At 68.2% G+C, this 17216-nt stretch overlaps 1 protein-coding gene across 2 annotated transcripts; it reads left to right on the plus strand.

Moving 5' to 3' along the window:
- Window positions 1-12094: 12094 nt before the first annotated feature.
- On the plus strand, window positions 12095-14911 carry CBX8 (chromobox 8). Of its 2 annotated transcripts, none has more exons than XM_055797456.1 (5): window positions 12095-12247; window positions 12655-12698; window positions 12898-12963; window positions 13038-13128; window positions 13311-14911. In XM_055797456.1, the coding sequence occupies exons 1-5, from the start codon at window positions 12179-12181 to the stop codon at window positions 14148-14150; spliced, it is 1110 nt and encodes a 369-aa protein (XP_055653431.1). In that variant the 5' UTR covers window positions 12095-12178; the 3' UTR covers window positions 14151-14911. The 2 variants fall into 2 exon arrangements, with proteins under 2 accessions (XP_055653431.1, XP_055653432.1); XM_055797457.1 differs by having other exon boundaries at window positions 13062-13128.
- Window positions 14912-17216: the final 2305 nt, after the last annotated feature.

Below are 17216 nucleotides of genomic sequence, written 5' to 3' on the forward strand. Positions count from 1 at the left end.
GCCCCCGGGGCGGCGGGGGGGTGTGCTGGGGAGAGCCCGGCACGGCTCGGTGCGAGCTACCTTTCCAAGAGACGGGGAATCTGTGTGGGAGGCTCTGGGAGCGTGTCCTGCGAGACGCTGAACTGCAAAAGAGAATGCGATAACCGGAGGGTGGTGGCAGAGAACCAGCCCGGCAGCCGTTTGGTGCGGGGCTGCGGGATGCAGCCGTCCCGGGGGGGGGGAGCAGGGGACCTTTCCCCGCCGGTGCGGGGTGGGCTCCCAAAGCGCTACCCGCTACCCTTCACCTAGGGAGGGACCGCGAGCAGGAGGGGCCGGGGGCTGAACCCCCTTGGGGGGGCTGGGAGGCGCCGGCCGGGAGCCGCTGCCCCGCCGGCACCGCCGGGGTTTGCGGGCAGGGATCGCTCTGTACCCGCATCCATCCCTCTTCGGTGATCAGCCTGCCCGGAGAAGTTCAAATCCAAACCTTCGGGGCAAGAGCCATCGCCCACAGCCGCCCTCTCGGCCCCCGCCGTGCCACCGGGCACCGGCCGCAGCCGCGCCCGTCGCGGGGCCGTGTGAGACTGGGGGGCCGGGGCCAGCGCTGCCAGCGCCGCGGGCTCCCCGGGTCCGCAGGGGATGCTGGCGGCCGCGCAGGCTGGCGGTACTGCCTCGGTGTGTGGCACTGGTGAGCCCACTTTCCGTGTTAACAGGCTCCGGTAGCTTAAAAGAGATACTGAAATATTGGAGAGGAGTGGAAAAAGAGGCAGAGGGATGCCGTGAGGGCGTGGAGAGCCCCAGAAGCCGGAGGCGGTGGGGCTGCTGGGCGTCTCGAAGGCAAGGTTAAGGACGTTTTGATGAGCCCGAAAACCACTACACAGGGAAGACATTGAGAGACTCAGACGAGCTTTCATCTAGTAAATGAAGACACAACAGGATCCATCGGCTGAAGTCCGCACCAGCAGTAGCTGGAGCTGGAATGCGGTGCCATCTACACGGTGTCAGGAAAAAAAAAAAAAAAAAAAAAAAAAATCCAGGTGGGAAGGGCAAAAATCGCGGCTGCTTGGCATCGCTTGGAGAGATGCGCTGCCATTGAGCCCCAGGCTGCTACGGCAGGATTCAGAATTGCAAGGGGTGTAACCCACAGCCTGCGGGACAAGGACGGGCAGTGGGGGATTTATACTGATCCCCCCGTTTTAACGTGCCCGACGGCCCCGGTTATTTTATGCACCCCTGTGATCCTCCTTGTCCTGCTGGGTTTGTACCCTTATCGGCTGTGACTTTTGTAAGATTAATTCCTTCTCCCCGGGGCACTGGAGTGTTTCGCTGACAGCCGTGGCCACACAGCCCCCCGCAGCCCCTCCCCGGGCGCCGGCCGCGGCGCATCCCGAGCAGAGCGGGGGTCGGGGCACCCCGAGCGGCTGCGGCTCGGGGCAGGCGGCTGCAGCGCGGGGCTCCCCCCTCCCGGGTGCCCCCACACGCATGTGCGGTGCTGCGTGGCCCCGTGGTGCGTCCAAGTGTCAAACGCCAGCCGCGGGGAAGTGGAGGGGAGGTGGGACCCTGCGTATGCCTGGGGTCCCGTGTAGGACTCGCAGCGCTCTTTGCAGCGGGACTGCAGGCAGGGCAGAGTGGGGACGGTGAGGGTGGGGGGCCCCGGGGAGGCGGCCCGGAGGTAGGGTGGGGAGAGGGACAGTTTTCCCCAGGAGAAGCTGGAGCGGAGCAGGGCAGCGACCGGGGACCCGCCCCGAGTCGCTGCGGCACTGGGGAGCTTCGCAGCCGTCCCGGCATCGGGGGGAGCCGCAGCGAGAAGCCGGGGAGCTGGGAGGGCCGGGGCGACTGCTGGCGTGGCCCGCGGGCGTCCAGCGCCGCGGGTGGGATGAGGGCCCCCCTCCCCCTCGGCAAACACTGCGTGAGCGGGAGGTCCCGGGGACACCCGCCGGGGAGGAAACGTCCCGCGGTCCCGGCAGGAGCGGGAGGAAAACGAAACGGGGACGAGAAAGGGGGGGAGAGCCGAAGCCCGGGCCGGTTGCGGCACGGGGCGGCCCGGCGCGGCAGGGGACGCCTGGCCCGGCCCGGTTCAGCCCGACGCGGCGCGGGGCTCACACCTGCATTGCAGCAGTGGTGGGGCGGCGGAGCGCTGCCGGGCCGGCGGGCTGGGCTCTCGGCGCGGCGCTGCATTGCAGCACTGCAGGAGCCCCCTCCTTCCCCGCTCCCTTCTCCGCCCTCCGCTGCCGCTCGGCTCCGGAGGCCCAACCCGGAGCACGGACCGGCCCCGCCGCGCTCCGCTCCCGCTCGTACGAGGCATCTGCAGTCGTCGGCGCGCTGGGGTCTCCCCCGTCGTGCCACAACCGAGCTCTTCCCCCTGCCCCCGGCCCGGGAATGCTGCCGTGGGGCGAGGGACACGCACCCACCCTCTGTGTCCCCTGGCTGGTGTCTGTCATCGGCGTTCATCAACCGCCGCGCGGGTGGAGGGACCGGCCCGCCCCGTCGGGGCATCCGCCGTCCTGCCTACCCGACCCCGCGTCGCCAGCACAGCTCCGCGGCTCGTCCCGGCCGCCTCCCTCCCCCCGCGTCGCCCTCCCCGCCGGGTTGGCCGGGGTGGGCGCCCCGCCGGGCCGTCCGGTCTCGCGTGGGGCACGCACTGGCCCGCGTCGTCCCCACGGGCTTCCCGCGAGGGCGGTTGGGCTGGTCCCGCGGGGAGCCCCCACCGGGACCGAGCAGAGCTAAAGGGCGTTGAACCGGGCGGCTCGGCCTCGGCGCGGCCCCTGCGCGACGGCACGGTGTCCCCCCGGCCGTCGGGGCACGTGCGATGCCCGTGGGGCGGGTGAAGGGAGGCGACCAGCCCCGCGTCCCCGGCCCATTGGGAAGGGAGGCTGGTGACCGCGCTCCGGGCTCCCTCGCCTGGGGACCGCGGCACGGAGACTGATGCCAGCCCTGCGTGACTGGGTACCGCGTGGACACAGCCAGCCACGACCCGTGGCTGCCGCGTGCGCGGGGCGCCAAGGGGAGCGGGGCGATCCCAGTGGGAAGGAGCCGCCGGCGCCCGGGCGTCCCGGGACCTGCTCCGCTGCCAGGTGCGGCGCCGCAGGGGCGGAGGGGAACGGGGGCCCCGGGCTGGGGGGGCCGCCCGCCCCGACACAACGGGGGCCCGTTCCCAAGGCTCTCGCTCTGTCTCTGCTTTGGGAAAACGCCAGCACGGTAACAAAATGGCGGGGAAAGGGTGGGATTGTCACTGCAAGCCCTGCAGCGCAGCCCGCCCGGCCCCGGAACCGTCCAGCCGGGCTCAGGGCGTCCGTGTCGGCGGCAGGCAGTAGGGCGGGGGCCCCCCCCGGGCTATGCCGCCGCCCGGCCCCGCCGCCCGGCAGAGCTCCGGTGGAGACGCAGCTGCAGAAAATGGCTGCTCGGCGGAGCCCGCTGAATCCTGCCATGGGGGGGGTGGGGGGTGGGGGGGGTGGCGGGGGGAGAAAGAACGACGGCGACGGCAAGGAAGCAGCGCAGCCCTCCCCGCCGGCCGCGCCCCCCCCCCGGCGAGCCCCGGGGCAGGCGGCCCGGGGCGCGGCCAGAGGCTCCGCGGTACGGCGGGGCCCGGCGGCTGGAGCGGAGCCTCCCCGGTGAGGCCTCACCTGCGGCACGGTGGGGGGGCGAGGGGCTGCCCGCCCCGATCGCGCCTGACTCCCCGCGGCGCCGGGACGGCACGTGCCGGCAGCCCCCGCCCGGTGCCCGCCGAGGAGGAGGGCAGGGGCGGCTCCGAGCCCGGGGGCGGCGCAGCGGGGGGGCGGTCCGGTCACCCTCCCGGAGCCCGCTTCGCCGGAGGTGCCCCGCCGCCACTCCCGAAGCGCCCAGTTTAAAATAAAACTTAAATAAATACCCCGAAAGAAACGATAAAAATAAATAAAATAAAAGCCGGGCGGGAGCGCGGGCGGGTGGACGCGGCGTTGCGCGGACGCGGCTCGGCCACGGCACCGGATCCGCAGCGAAGCTGCAACGAAAACTCGGACCCGCGGTCCCACGCCGTGTCACCGCTCCACGCCCGCCACGGCGGCGGCCTCCCGGCGCCCGCCCGCGGGGCCCGAGCGGACACGCGTGGGTGCGCGGCGGGCGCCTGCGCTGCCTCTCCCTTGCGCAGCCGGGGGGTCGCGCCCCACCGGTGGCTTTCGCGCGGGGCGACGGGTCGTCCCAAAACCACGCGTGTGGGAAGCCGGGCCGGGGTGGTCCTTCCCCCGCGGGAGGGCGGCCGCGGGGGGGTCGGGGCGGGCTGTCGCGACCGGCCCGCACCGGGACGCCTGGACGTGGGAAAGCGCTTTGCCGCGCCGGGGGTGCGCGCAGCCCGCGTGCGTTGAAAGCGCCGTTCCTGCCACGCACGGTGCGAGGGTCGCCGGTGCCTACCGGGAAAGTCCCCGCCAGGCTCAGCCCCGCCCGTCCACCTCCGCGGGGGCCCGGCCCCACAGGGCTGCCCACCGCCGGGCTGCGGCAAGGCACAGCGAAGCCCCCCGGTCTGTGTGCCCCGTATGCGGGTCACCCGTGTCCGCGCAGCGCCACGGCTCCCCGCTTCCCCTGCCCCGCACATGGCCCCGTGTCGTCGCTCGGCGGCGCGGAACGGGGTTGTGCGGGGACCACGCCGTCCGGCCGTCTGTGCTGGCCCGCGGCCCCGCTGGGACCCCTCTGCCCCGCCGCCGCCTCATCCCCGCCGAGCGCTCCGCCGCCGCGGGTGGGACGGACATGGTCTTCTCTGTGACCCGCGTTACGGCGACACGGCAGGGACCGGCGGTCCCGCCGCACTTCGGGAACACGGTGGGCTCCCTCCTGCCGTCGGTGCCCACGGAAGACGGCGCTGCGCCCCCTCCTCCGGCAGTGTGCGGCCGCCGGCTCGGCCCGGAGCCCCGGGGCGGGGCGGGGCAGTGAGGCAGCACCGGGGAGCCGGGCGGGGCACGGAGTTCCGGTGTAGCGGGGGTCACTCGTGGGAGTGGGGGGGTCAGCTCCGTCCCCTCGCCCCCGGGGGGTCTCGGCCCCGCGGCCCCCTCGCCACCCCCCGCGGGGCCGTTCCACTCGTGAGAGCTGGTTGCTGCGATACCGACGGGCCAATGAGCGCTCACCAGCTCACCCCGGGCTCTGGCACCGCTTCCTTATATGGTGCGCGCCGTCCGCGGGGCGCCGCGCTCATCGCCATATAAGGGCATGAACCTAAATACAGTATCTACCTTGTGCGGTGTGGGCGGGACCGTGGCGGCGGGACGGGGCGGACGGGGACCAGGGCCGGCGCTGCCCTCCGCAGCGGGCCGGGTGCCGCCGCAGATGATGCCCCCCGCCCGGGGGAAGCCGCCGGCGGTCATTAGGTGGAATGCAAATGGACCGCGCTTCACCTCTAATTGCTTTTGTTAAAAGCGGAGCGGCGGAGCCGAGCGCGGGCAGCCAGGGACGGGCAGGGACAGAGCAGGGCAGCGTCGAGGACAGGGGCAGGGGCAAGGCCGAGCAGTTGCATCGTACCCCATGTCATCTGTCACACCTTGGCTGAGCTCTCCCCCGGCGGGACCCGCGCGGTCGGGCACCGCGGTCCGTTCCGCCACGGCGGGGCCGTCGGACGGTGCCAGCCCACTCGCGGCGCTTCCGTGGCCGCTGCAGCCGGAGCCGCGAGGGAGCAGATTCGTCCTTCTGCCGTCCTTGCGGGCCGAGCAGCGCGGCACCGACGTGGGCAGCAGCGCGGGTGGGACGGAGTCGCGCCAGTTAAACGGGAGGTTGGGAGCGGTGGGGGAAATACCCCGAAATGTTCACGTTTGCTGGCCCGACGCAGCGCTCGCTCGGTTGCTCCTTCGCCCTCCTCTGCAAACAACTCGTAGTTATGTTCCTAGAAATAATCAGCAAATTCAGAAACCCCGGAAACAAAAGGTCTTTTGTGCAGAGTGCTCGCAGCCTGGAGCGGTGCGATAAAGCGCTGCCCCCCCGCGCCCCGCCTCCGGGAGCGGCACTTTCCTCGCACGGGGGTTGCGCTGAGACCCGCGGAGCTGCGCGGCTGCAGGGGGCGGCCCCGGGGCCGGAAGCGACGAGCAGCTCACGCCTGGGACGCGGGGAGCGGGCGCTCGGCGGTCGGCGCTTGGGGTCCCCCGTTGGCGCTCCCCGCAGGGGGACCCCGTGGGGCTTCCGCCGCTCAGCCTGGCCGGCGCAGGGGGTGTGCTTGGGGTGCGCCGTCCCCGCGGGCCCCACCGGGGAGGGTGCACCGGTGGCTGCGGGGACACGCGTGGGGAGGCTCCCATGCGCAAGGCCGACGCGGGTGGCTCTCCAACGGTTCGCGGGCGTGTGATTCGGGAGATGACGGCGGCTGCTTTCCCCCGTGGGGACCGCACAAGGGAGAGCCCCCGCACCGCCCCGGAGCCTGGCTCAGCTCACGGGGCCTCCTGCGGGCGCTTCACCCTGCTGAAGCCCGCGGTGTGTGTGGGGGTCCCGAGAGCGGCAGTGCCCTCCGGGGGCGGTGGGAGCGCCTAGGGCTGAGCGCCGGCCGCGGCCGCCATTTCCAGTAGGACGGTGCCACCTATGGAAGGCACCTGGAATTAATCGGGCCGGCGAGGCCGCGCCGGGAAGCATCGCGTTTGCGTGCGGCACCCTAGGGACAAGCCCGGGCCGGGCCCGCCGCCGCGCCCGCCGCTCCCCGCGCCCGCCCCCGGGGGGCGAACCCGGGCGGGGCCGGGCTGGAGGGCGGCAGCCGGGGCTTGGTCGCCCCGGTCGGCGGGGTCGCTGCTGTCCTTCAGCACTGCCACCCCGGGCCCGGCTGCCCGGCGGATACTCGGCTCGGTACCGGGCGGCGGCGCGGCCCGGCTGCGGCGCTGGGCTGCGTCTTCCCGGTGCGGTCACCTCGTCGGCTGGCCAAGGCGCCGTTAAGCGGGGAATAACGACCAACTGCGCGGAGAGAAGCGGTTCTGCCCAGGACCCACTGCCCCAGCCCGGGCCGGGGTGCTCGGCGTGGTGCGGCCATCGCAGCCTGGGACGGAGGCCCCGCGGAGCGTGTCCCGCAGGGGACCGACCGCTACCGCGGAGGCTCCATCCCGAGCCCCGGAGGAGTAAGAACAGCGCCGGGCACCTGGATGGGGGCATCTCGGCCAGGGGAAGGCTCCGGGATGGGCGGGGGGCCGCACCGCTGCGCGGGGGCGAAGTGCGGACGGCTCCGCATCCGCGCAGAGTGATGCTCGGCGGCTGTCCCGAAGGGAGCTGCCTGCCCTGTGGAACCTCCCCGGTCCTCCCTGTCCCAGCTGCCCACCAAACATAACCTGCCTGTACTCTCCCCTTCTGGCTGCCCCCTCCCTGCTCCCGCTGGGTCCGGCCGCGCCGAGCTCGCCCTCAGCGTCCCGGTCAGCCCCGCCGGTCCCAGCAGAAGGGGCAGCAGCCGGGCCCGGTGCCCTGCCGGGGTCCGCCGGGCCCGATCCATGCCTACCGGGGCACGCTGCCTTTCCCCGGCAGCACTAGGCGCCGGCGCGTCCGGAGCCGCCGGGGAAGCCCTGCCCGGACCTGAATTCGATGTTAAACAAGTCGACACGAAAAAAATTCTTCGGCACGGGAATTCCTGGGCTGCGGGGAGTGCGAAGGAGGAGCTCCGCGAGGACACCGCTGCTCGGGCGCCCCCGGAGATCTCCCCTTCCCCGACCGGGTACCTCTGCGCTCCGGACAGTGGTCGCCTCCGCGGCTCCGGCGGCAGCAGCCCCGGTGGCATTGAGGACAACGGGGGGTCAAGGGCGCACGGCAGCGCGGTGCCCGAGGGAAAGAGGTGGGAAACGCGCGCGGGTCAGTCCCACCAGCAGCCAGCCCACGCGTGACCGCAGCTCCTTGTATGACCCCGTCGCCGGGCTCGTGCTCAGTCCTGGGGGCGCCGGTCTTGCCCCGGTCGACCCCTCCCCTGTGGGGTGCAGGTGCCGCAGCCCGGGGCCAGTCGCTGCCTCCCCGCTTCGCCCCGAGCTGCTCGGAAACGAAAAGGCAGCGAGCCGGCGACGGTGCCCCCCAGCCCAGGGCCGGGCCGGGGCCGGCGGTGCCGCGGGGTCCCCGGGTCCGCGCCCGCCCCTCCGGGACAGCCCGGCACCGGCCCGGGGAGCCGTGAATTTGCCCCTAGGTTCATCCTGGCTCCGTTCAGCCACGGGTGGAGGGAATCATTTTCCCGCCCGGCTCGGGTATGGGGGTATGGGACCGGGTCGGGAGAAGCCCGGAGCCGAACCGTGCGGCTGGGCGGATCGGGAACCCGGGACCGGCCGCCCCGAGGGTGCGGGGGGTTGTCCACGCACTCAGGGAATTCGCGTGGAATGGGGCTCCGGGGCGCGCTCCGCCCGGCTCGGCGGTACCCACGGCCCGGCCGGGCTGCACGACGCCTCTCTCGGGACGCAAGGTGCGGCCCAGCCGCAGACTCGGTTCGGGGACCAGCAGCCGCTGGGGGCTCCGCCGGAGGGGCGACTTGCTCTGCTCCCGCTTCCCGCCGCAGTCTCAGCGTTGGGGCCATGCTCAGGTCGTCCAGGAGAAGGGGACACAGGGGAGCGCGACTGTAGCTTAACCGGGTCTCCGGCCGGCACCAGCATCCTTGGCCGCCCGGGAAACCGGACCGGACCGGGAGCTGGGCTGGATCCTAGCCGTCCCGGGTGCGGGTGTCCGTGGGGCGGAGCAGCTTCTGAAGCACGGTCACCGGCGCGCACGGGAAGCTGCGGGGAAGAGCCCGGCTGCGGCGCGGGGGTCGATCGTGCCGGCTGTTGGGTTGGAGCCAGCTCCCTCTCCCATCGCCGCCGCCCCCGACCCATCCGCGCTCGGACACGCGTGCTCGCCCCGCCGCCCCCACGCGCGGCCCCGGGTGGGGCAGCAGCCCCCCGGTTTCGTTGCAAAGCTCGCAGCCGTGGAAGCCCCCGCATAGCGAGAAACGAGGAGGGAGCCGGGCGCTCTGCCCCGCGGCGGCCCGCTGAGCCCCGAGGAGCACGAGTAGGGGCTGGGGGAGCGGGGAGCCAGCGGCCGAGCGGCGGATTTGGGCTCAAACGGGCGGAAAGGGGGTTTGCCGCGGTGGCACACGCCCTCGCCGGCCCGGAGCCGTCCTCGAGTCCGCGCCGAGCCCCGGGAGCCCGGGACAGCGCCGGGGCTGGCCGGGGGCGGAGGGGCCGGAGGGGGCGCGGGGGCGAGCGGCTCCCCTCCGGCTGAGAGCCCGTAGAGCGCCCAGGCAGCTTCTGCCGTTGACCTCGGGAGCGCGGAGGGCGGCCCGTGCCCGGTCCTCCGCTCCTGCTCCCAGTGGCCCGGCCGGGCGGGAGGGGCCCCCGCGGCGCCGCCAGCCCCGGGCGAGGGGGTCCCCGGGCCTCCTCCGGCAGCGGGAGGAACTGCCCGGGAGAGCCGAGGACGAGCCCGCCCGGCGCTGTCTCGTCCCGCGGCGCCGGGGAGGCTCCGTCCGGCTTCTCCTTCCGGGCCAAGAGCCGACGAGCAGTTGCAGCCCCGGCCCCGGCTCGCCCACGGCCCGGGGGCTCCGGCCGGACCCCCACACAGCGCCGATCGCTCCCCGCTGCTTTCCCCGCGCCGTTCTCGTTTGCGTCTCGCCTTCTCCCCGCCCCCCCGCCCCGCAACCGGGGCCCCAGCGCCGGCCCCGCGCTGGTCCCGGCGGGGATGGACCCGTCACCCCCGCTGATGCCCGCGCAGGAGGCAGCTAGAGCCGCGGCCTCGCGCATCTCGCCCCCACGCGTGGCTGTGGGGCTCCGCGGGGCCGCGCAGCTCCGCGCAGCCGGCGGGGTAGGGGCGGCTGCTCAGCCGGGTGCTCCGCGGCCCCTCCGGGCTCCGGTGCGGCGTCGGTGCGAGTAGGCTCGGCTCCGGGACCGAGATTCCTGCCTGCACCGGGACACCCCGGCGGCGAAGAGGAGGGGGGGCAACCACCGTTTCCGCGGGCTGCAGCACCCCCACGGCCGCGGGAATGGACGCCGCTGCGCTGCCGCGGACGCTACCCCGGGAGCCTCGAGCAGCAGACTAAGCGGCGGCGCCGATACCGTCGGGCCCGGGTGGACGATCCGCACACACCCACCCCCATCCCCGCGCCCCCCCCGGCCGGGACTTGTGCCCCTGCCCCCGGGTCTCCCTTCTGAGCGGCACCTTCCCGAAAGCGGGATCCGAGCCGCTGCGTCCACGCCAGTTCACGAGCCGCCCCGCGACCTGCATTAATTAACAACGATTAATTCAATATTAACGAAAATCTCCCCAGGACGCCGCTCGCCGCGGGCCGGGAGGGCGCGGGGGGTGCGCTCCTCCCGCCCGGCCCCTCCACGCCAGCGCCGCGCCGGGCACGCCGCACCAAACACGCGTGGTGCGGTGGCTCCCGCGACCGCGGAGTTGGTGGCGTGGAGCTGGCAGCCCAAGGGAGCCGCGGGGTGGGAATCCGCCACCTCCTCCCGTGAGCGCGGTTCCACCTCGGCCAGCGGCGGCAGGAGGAGGGCTCTGCCCGCGGAAACCCGACCCACGCACCCCGAGAGTCCCCCGTGGGGCCCCAGGGTCCCCACCCGTGTCCCCACCCACCGCAGGGGACCTGTTTTCCCCGTGGCCGCCGTCGGAGGTCCCCCCGCCCGGGCGGCGGCACCGGGCAGAGCTCCGCGGCGGCAGGCAGGAGCCCCGGGAGACAACGGGTCCCGGGACCGGGAGAACGCCGGTGTCCCCCGGCCCCCGCTGCCGGTCCCGGCGTACCCCGGGGCCGGTGGCTGCCCCCGGGCGCTGTCCCGGGCCGGGAGAAGGGAAGCGCCCCGTAGCCCCTGCACCGAGCAGGCGCAGGGGGGAGATGGTCCAAAGCCGCGCGGGCCTCGCGGCCCCTGCCACAGGTGACCCACCGCCCCCACGACGGCAAACCGCAGCCAGGCCAGCGTCCGTGAGGAGGCAGCCGCGGTCTCCTTCACCGGGGAGCACGCGCAGCCGCATCCCCGGGACCACGCCCACCGTGGGGTCTTCCACGCGTGGGCGCGGCGGCCGCTCGGCCTCGACTTCGAGCTCCGTACAGAGGAGGGCTGGAGGTGGGGGGCGGCGGGTCCACGAGAGGCCTCGCCTGGCCTCACCTCGCGTGGACGGAGCCGCAGAAGCCCACCCAGCACCGGGTCGCGGTGCTGCGGCTCCCACTCGCGAGGAAGCCCCGGGCGGCGTCGCTGCCCCCGGACGCGGGAACGGCTTCACTGACTGGACGGGGCTGAAGCGCTGCCGGGCCCCTCCGGAGCCTCCCCCCAACGGCGCCGGGGGGGGGGCGGTTCGGGACCCTACGCGGCTTCGGGCGGGCGACCGGTTTCTTGGGACCTCCAGTCCCCGACGCGCGTGTCTCGATGTCCCGTGGCCACCTCGGGGACTGACTCGCGGCGGAAGAAGGTGACACGTCCCGGGCGGGCCGCGGTGCGGCGGGGAGGGCGGCAGAACCGGGGAGGGGGTCCGGAAGGGGTCCCGGTCCCGCTGTGCCACCCGCGCTCCCGCGCCGCTTGGCTGAGAGAAAGCACGTGGGGACATGCGCCTCCAAATTGCGCGTGGGGCCTCCCCACTGGCCCCATGGCACCCCTCCGCCTCCCGGGGAGCAGAGCTGGGGGGTCCCTCGCCGCCGGGCAGGATCCGCTCTCCCGCGGGAGCAACGGCGCTGAGCGGCCCGCGGGGACGCGTGTCTCCGTGGGCGGCTCCGCACCACCGCGGGCGCCGGGGCAGAGCGGTTTGTTCCCTTCCCGTTCCCGCCTCTGACACCGTTCCCTTTGTCCCGTCACCGGCCGCCGGGCCGGGCCGCAGATCCCCGGCGAGGGGAACGACCGCAACCTCCCGGTCCGCCCCGTCCAGGTGCTGGCAGCAGTCCCGTCCCTCCCTGTCCCGGTGGCTGCGGGCGGCGGCGGCGGCGGCCGTGCCTCCCCGCGCTCCCGGGGCGCCTTTGTGCTCCGCTCCCCCGTCCCCCCTAAAGCTCGCGCCCCGCCGCCTCCTCCGGGGATGGCCCCCCCTTCTCCCGCCGCAGCTCGGGGCGGGGCGGGGCGGGGCGGGGCGGGGCGCCTCGCTCCCCCGCCGCCGGCCCCGCCCCGCGCTCATCGGGACGCGGCGCACGTCGGGGGGCGGGGCGGCGGCGCGGGCCAATGCGGCGCGGGCGGAATATTCCACCCGGCTCCGCCAGCAACAAGTGCGGGGGGGGCCGCGGCGCTGACGTCAGCGGGCGGAGTATTATGGTCTGGGCTGCGCTGGCGGCTGCCTGTGTGCTGCGAGCGGCCGCGTAAACATGGAGCTCTCGGCCGTCGGGGAGCGCGTCTTCGCGGCCGAGGCCCTGCTTAAGCGCCGCATCCGCAAAGTAAGTGGCTCCCCCCTCGCCTCCGCCCCCCCGGCCCCGCGCACCCCCCCATCTCCCCCGGGCCCCGCCGCCGCCGCGGCCCCGCCGGCCCCGGCCCGGTTGCGGCTGGGCGCCCGCTGGGGGCGGCTCTTTCTCCCCGCCGCATGCCCGGGCGCTCCCCGCCGGCGGGGCGGGCGTGCTCCGCCGCTGCAGCCTGCGCGGCCCCTCTTTATATATTTTTTTAATAATTTTTATTAATTTTTTTTTGTTGCATCTCGCCCCCCCCCCCCCCCCCCCCCCCGCGCGTTTTCGAGACGCGCCGCGGGCGCGTGTTTGTTGCATGCGTGGAATTGCGCGGTGTAGCTTTGTTGCGGGCGTTTATCGCGGTTTCCCTCCATGCATATTTATTTTTCTCTTTGCATCTGCAGGGGCGCATGGAGTATCTCGTAAAATGGAAGGGCTGGTCTCAGAAGTAAGTCGGCCGTTTGTCCGTAGGGTTCTGCAGCTGGGGAGCCGTGAGGAGGTGGCTCACTGCAGCCCCCCTCTCCCTTTGTAGTAGAGAGGAAACTTGGGTCCCTTCCTTTTATGCCCCGTATTTTTAATTTGATTTGTTTTTTTCCGTTTCTGGCTCCTCATGCTGTCCCCTCTCTCTGTGCCCCCCCCCTCCCCAGGTACAGCACTTGGGAACCCGAGGAAAACATCCTGGATGCCCGGCTGCTCGCAGCCTTTGAGGAAAGGTACAAGGCCTTTGCTAGCTGTAGCTCTTGAGCTTGTAAATATGTTGCTGTCTTGTAGCTATGCTGAATTGAAGCTTTGGTTTTTTTAACACCTCTAGGGAGCGAGAAATGGAGCTATATGGGCCCAAAAAGCGAGGCCCCAAGCCCAAAACCTTCCTGCTAAAGGTAAGGAGGCCCCACGTGTGCTGATGCTGGCCGGGGCTGCATGCCACAGCAGGGAGCGGGGGTCCGTCTCTGGCCCCCATGGAGGATGTTCCTTACAAAGGTGGCCTCTTGTCTTGTAAGTTGTAATTATGCAACCGGATGGCAGGATAATAAAGTCACTGGTTGATTTCTCTTCTTTGCAGGCCCAGGCAAAAGCAAAAGCCAAAACCTATGAATTCCGCAGTGACTCTTCCAGGGGGATCCGGGTGCCATATCCCGGCAGGTCCCCCCAGGAGCTGGGCTCCACGTCCCGGGCTAGGGAAGGACTGAGAAACATAGCCCTGGCTCCCCAGGGCAGCTCCAGCACCAGCACCCCCAAGGGAGACAGCATCCGGGACCGGGTGATCCGCGTGGAGGAGAAACCTGGGGAGACCCCCAAAAAGAGAGGCCCGAAGCCCAGGAAGGAGCTGTACAAGGACCTAGCAGAGACTCTGGATGCCTCCAAGAGGAAACTGGGGGACCCGGGGGACAAGGTGGGGGACTACCTGAAGGTCAGGAAGATGGAGGAGATGGCAGCAGGGGCGGCCAAGTTCGGCTCGGGACATAGTGTCATCCAGCTGGCCAGGCGGCCGGACCCCGACCTCCCTGGCGCCCTGCCTGGCCCCAACCGAGCCGAGGTGGGTGCCAAACTGGGAGCTGCCGAGACCTACCCTCCCCGGCTGGCCAAGCACCGGGCAGACTTTCTGGACCCCAAGGGGCAAGGGGGGCTGGACCCCGGTGGGCCCAAGCTCCTGCACGGTGCGGTGAGCCCGGGTACCATGGGCAGCCTGTACCGCGACGGCATGGGGGGCCAGGCGGGGCGGCCTTCCCTCATTGCCAGGATCCCTGTCTCCAGGATCCTTGGGGACCCCGAGGAAGAGTCCTGGAGCCCCTCTCTCAACAACCTGGAGAAGGTGGTGGTAACTGATGTGACCTCTAACTTTTTGACCGTCACCATCAAGGAGAGCAGCACGGACCAAGGATTCTTTAAAGAGAAGCGATGAGTTTGTTGGAGGTGGTGCTGGGGTTTTCTTTGGTCAGATCCAGACAAAAGCTTGGTTAGAGCTTGGTGGACCTTTTTTTTTTTTTTTTTTCCTTTTTTTTTTTTCCTTTTTTTCTTTTTTCTTTGTTTTGATGTTTGGTTTTTTGTGGTTTTTTTTGTACTGGAGAGGATTTAGAAACTGTCCTAAATTCATTAACTCATTCTTTTTTTTTTTTCCACGTCTTACATTTTGTTGGAAAGATTATCTCTAGAGTTATATTTTCTATTAGATGTAAATATGTTATTTAAGAAAAAAATGCTTATATATATCTATATATATATTTCAACTCTGAGTTGTTTTATTTAAATGGAGACAACAGTGACTGCTCAGTTGCTCTTAGAAAGGACAATAAAACTGAGAACTAACGGGAGTTCATGCATCTGTTGCAGGAGCCGGTGTACATAACAATGTTCATAGCTAATTATGTTCTGGGTTTTTTTAACTATTATTTTTCATATGATGCTATGGATGGTGGAGGGGGAGGTGTTACTCCCTCAGAGGGCAGAGTGCCCTGATTTCTTGATTGTGATATAAGGTGTTGCTTGTACAATCAAGTGTGCTGTATCCAGAACTGTTGCCCTTGACAGTTGAAGTAAGCACTTGAATTTACAGTATTGTTGGGGAGGGGGTGTTTCCAGTCTAACAAAAAATATGTTGCTATGTCGGGGCGGGGAAAAGCAGAAATCCATAAAAAGGCTAAAACTGTTCTAGCAGAGTATTAACTTGAATTACCTTTTCTTGCAAAGGAAGAGGAGGTTTGTGTGTGTAAGGTTCCTGAGAGGGGTGATACTGAAATGCACTTTAATAGAGTTGTCGTAGCAGTTGTGGGAGATGGGACTGAGCTGAGAATCTGTTTTCATTTTGTCTGGCTGCTTGATTCTGTTCCCCCACCCACCTAAAAAAAAAAAAAAAAAAAAAAAAGCCACCGCCCCCCCCCCCCCCCCCTCTGTTTACATTCCTGAAATGCCAGAGAGGTTTGGGAGGGTAGCATGTCACTGCCCATATTTAGATGCTTTATACTGCTATAGAAAGTGAAATGTTATTACTTTTTTTTTCTGAACACAGTTCACTTCAGACTGTTGGAAGACTCCAGATAGTGTTTTGTAATATCCACATCTCTGACAAATCCCAGAGCCACCTTTATGCATTCAAAGACAATACATATTTCCCTTTTCTTACGCTAGTTAAACAATAGCCAAGAGGCAAAATATTCCCATGCACGAGCAGCCCTGCTGACTCGGGTGGCTTTTTGTGGTTTGTTTGCCTGTGTTATTTCTCCTGGCTCTGTAGGACCCCGCCGTTTTTCCTCCCTGGGCTGGGGCAGGGCACAGCCATGGGGTTTCATGGCTTTCAACCAAGTGCAGCAGCCCTGGGTGGCTGTGGGGGAGGTGTGGGGGCTACAGCCCCCTGCTCTGCTTGCTCCTGTTCCCCAGCTTGTCCATGATCTGACCTGGGTGGGGAGCAGGACCTTTGCCTGTGTTGTGATGTCGGTTGAGGTGGAGCAGGTGCCCCTGTCCCAACATGTTGGTGAGCATCTCTGGGAGTTGGAAAGCACTAGGTTGTCTGGCAGCACCTGAGGGCTGTGTCACTTTTGGCCTTCCTTGATGGCTGACCCAGCCAACCTCCTGATGGCCCCTGGTGTGGGGGGCTGCATGGGGGGTGGCAGCACAGGGAGCCTGAGGGATGGGGAAAAGGGCTGGGGCAAGGAGCAGCCTCCTGCTGTTGGGGTTGAGCTGCATCCTCACTTGGTCCCCTTCCCTGTCCTTTTGGGACCTTCTGTCAGGTGGCCTAGCAGGAGGATGCTGTGTTGACTGTACAGGGGGAGCCATGTCTGTGAGTTTTGGGGTGGGTTTTTTTGTTTGTTTGGTTTTCTTTTTTTTCTTTTTTTTTAAGGCATATTTTGTATAATTGAGATTTTTAACTTGGTTTGTATGAAGAACCAATGTGCTGGTGCCAGTGCCAGGGGCAGCCGATGTGGGATGTGTGTTGTCAGAGGGACGATGATGGGATTGAGCTGTCCGTCCTCCCACTGTGGCTGTGCCAAGGCTGGAGGATGCTTCCCTTTCCAAAAGAGCCCGGAGCCGTGCTCCTGCCCTGCCGGGATGCGGTTGGGATTTAGTGTGCTTCGCTCCAGCCATGTGTATATGTGTGCATCCTGACACACATATATATGGAGCAAAACATACATGTGGGTGTATATGTGTGTATGTATATAGTGACATATATACTGAGTGTGTGTGCGTGGGGGGCTGTGTGTGTGAATTATTTAAATTAAGACTTGTACAAAACCAATTTGGCTACATCTCAGTCTCAGAAGTGAAGCTTAAACTACGTGTCTTCTGCCAGCCGTGAATGTCGATATGAGACCTGCTTTTTATGTGAGTTTAAATATATACTTTGTAAATAGAAACGTGTCTGCTTTCTGTTTGTAGCCCTGGGGTGATGCGGGGCGCAGGGCTGGGGGGAGCCTGGGAGCATCATGGGGTGGGCAGCGGGGCCCCGGCAGGGCAGGCAGCCTCGGGTCCCCGCTCCACACAGGCGGGCCGGGAGCTGGGGCTAGGGGCGAGGGGATGGGGCACAGGTGCTGCTAGGCCGGCCCCCCCCCGGGGGTTCCTGCGGTGCCTGGACCGGTTGGCGGTGGGTACTGTGTGCGGCTCCGCTTCGAGGAGCAGCCCCGGGACTGCCGCGAGGGAAGGCAGCCGGTTACCGGGCCGGGCGCTCCGCCCATCCGACGGGGCGGGCAGTACAGCGGGGGTGCGGGTGGGGGCCCGGCGGCCGCCCCTGCGCGGCTAGCCCGGCCTTTGTATTCAAATCTGCAGGCGGAGGGGAGCGGGGGTGGGGTGGGTGTTGGTTTTGGGTTTTTTTTTTTTTTTTTTTTTTTTTTTTTTTTTTTTTTTTTTTTAAGCGGTGCCCTCATTAACCTCCTTTTTCTGCTCCGCCGGGTGAAAGGCGCGGACCCCCGCATTATGGGAGCTGTCAGCGGCTGGGCGCGGAAAATGAGTGTCAAGGAGGAGCGGGAGAAAGGGC

The sequence above is a fragment of the Falco peregrinus genome, chromosome 2, assembly GCF_023634155.1.
Source record: "Falco peregrinus isolate bFalPer1 chromosome 2, bFalPer1.pri, whole genome shotgun sequence".
Taxonomy (NCBI): Eukaryota; Metazoa; Chordata; class Aves; order Falconiformes; family Falconidae; genus Falco; species Falco peregrinus.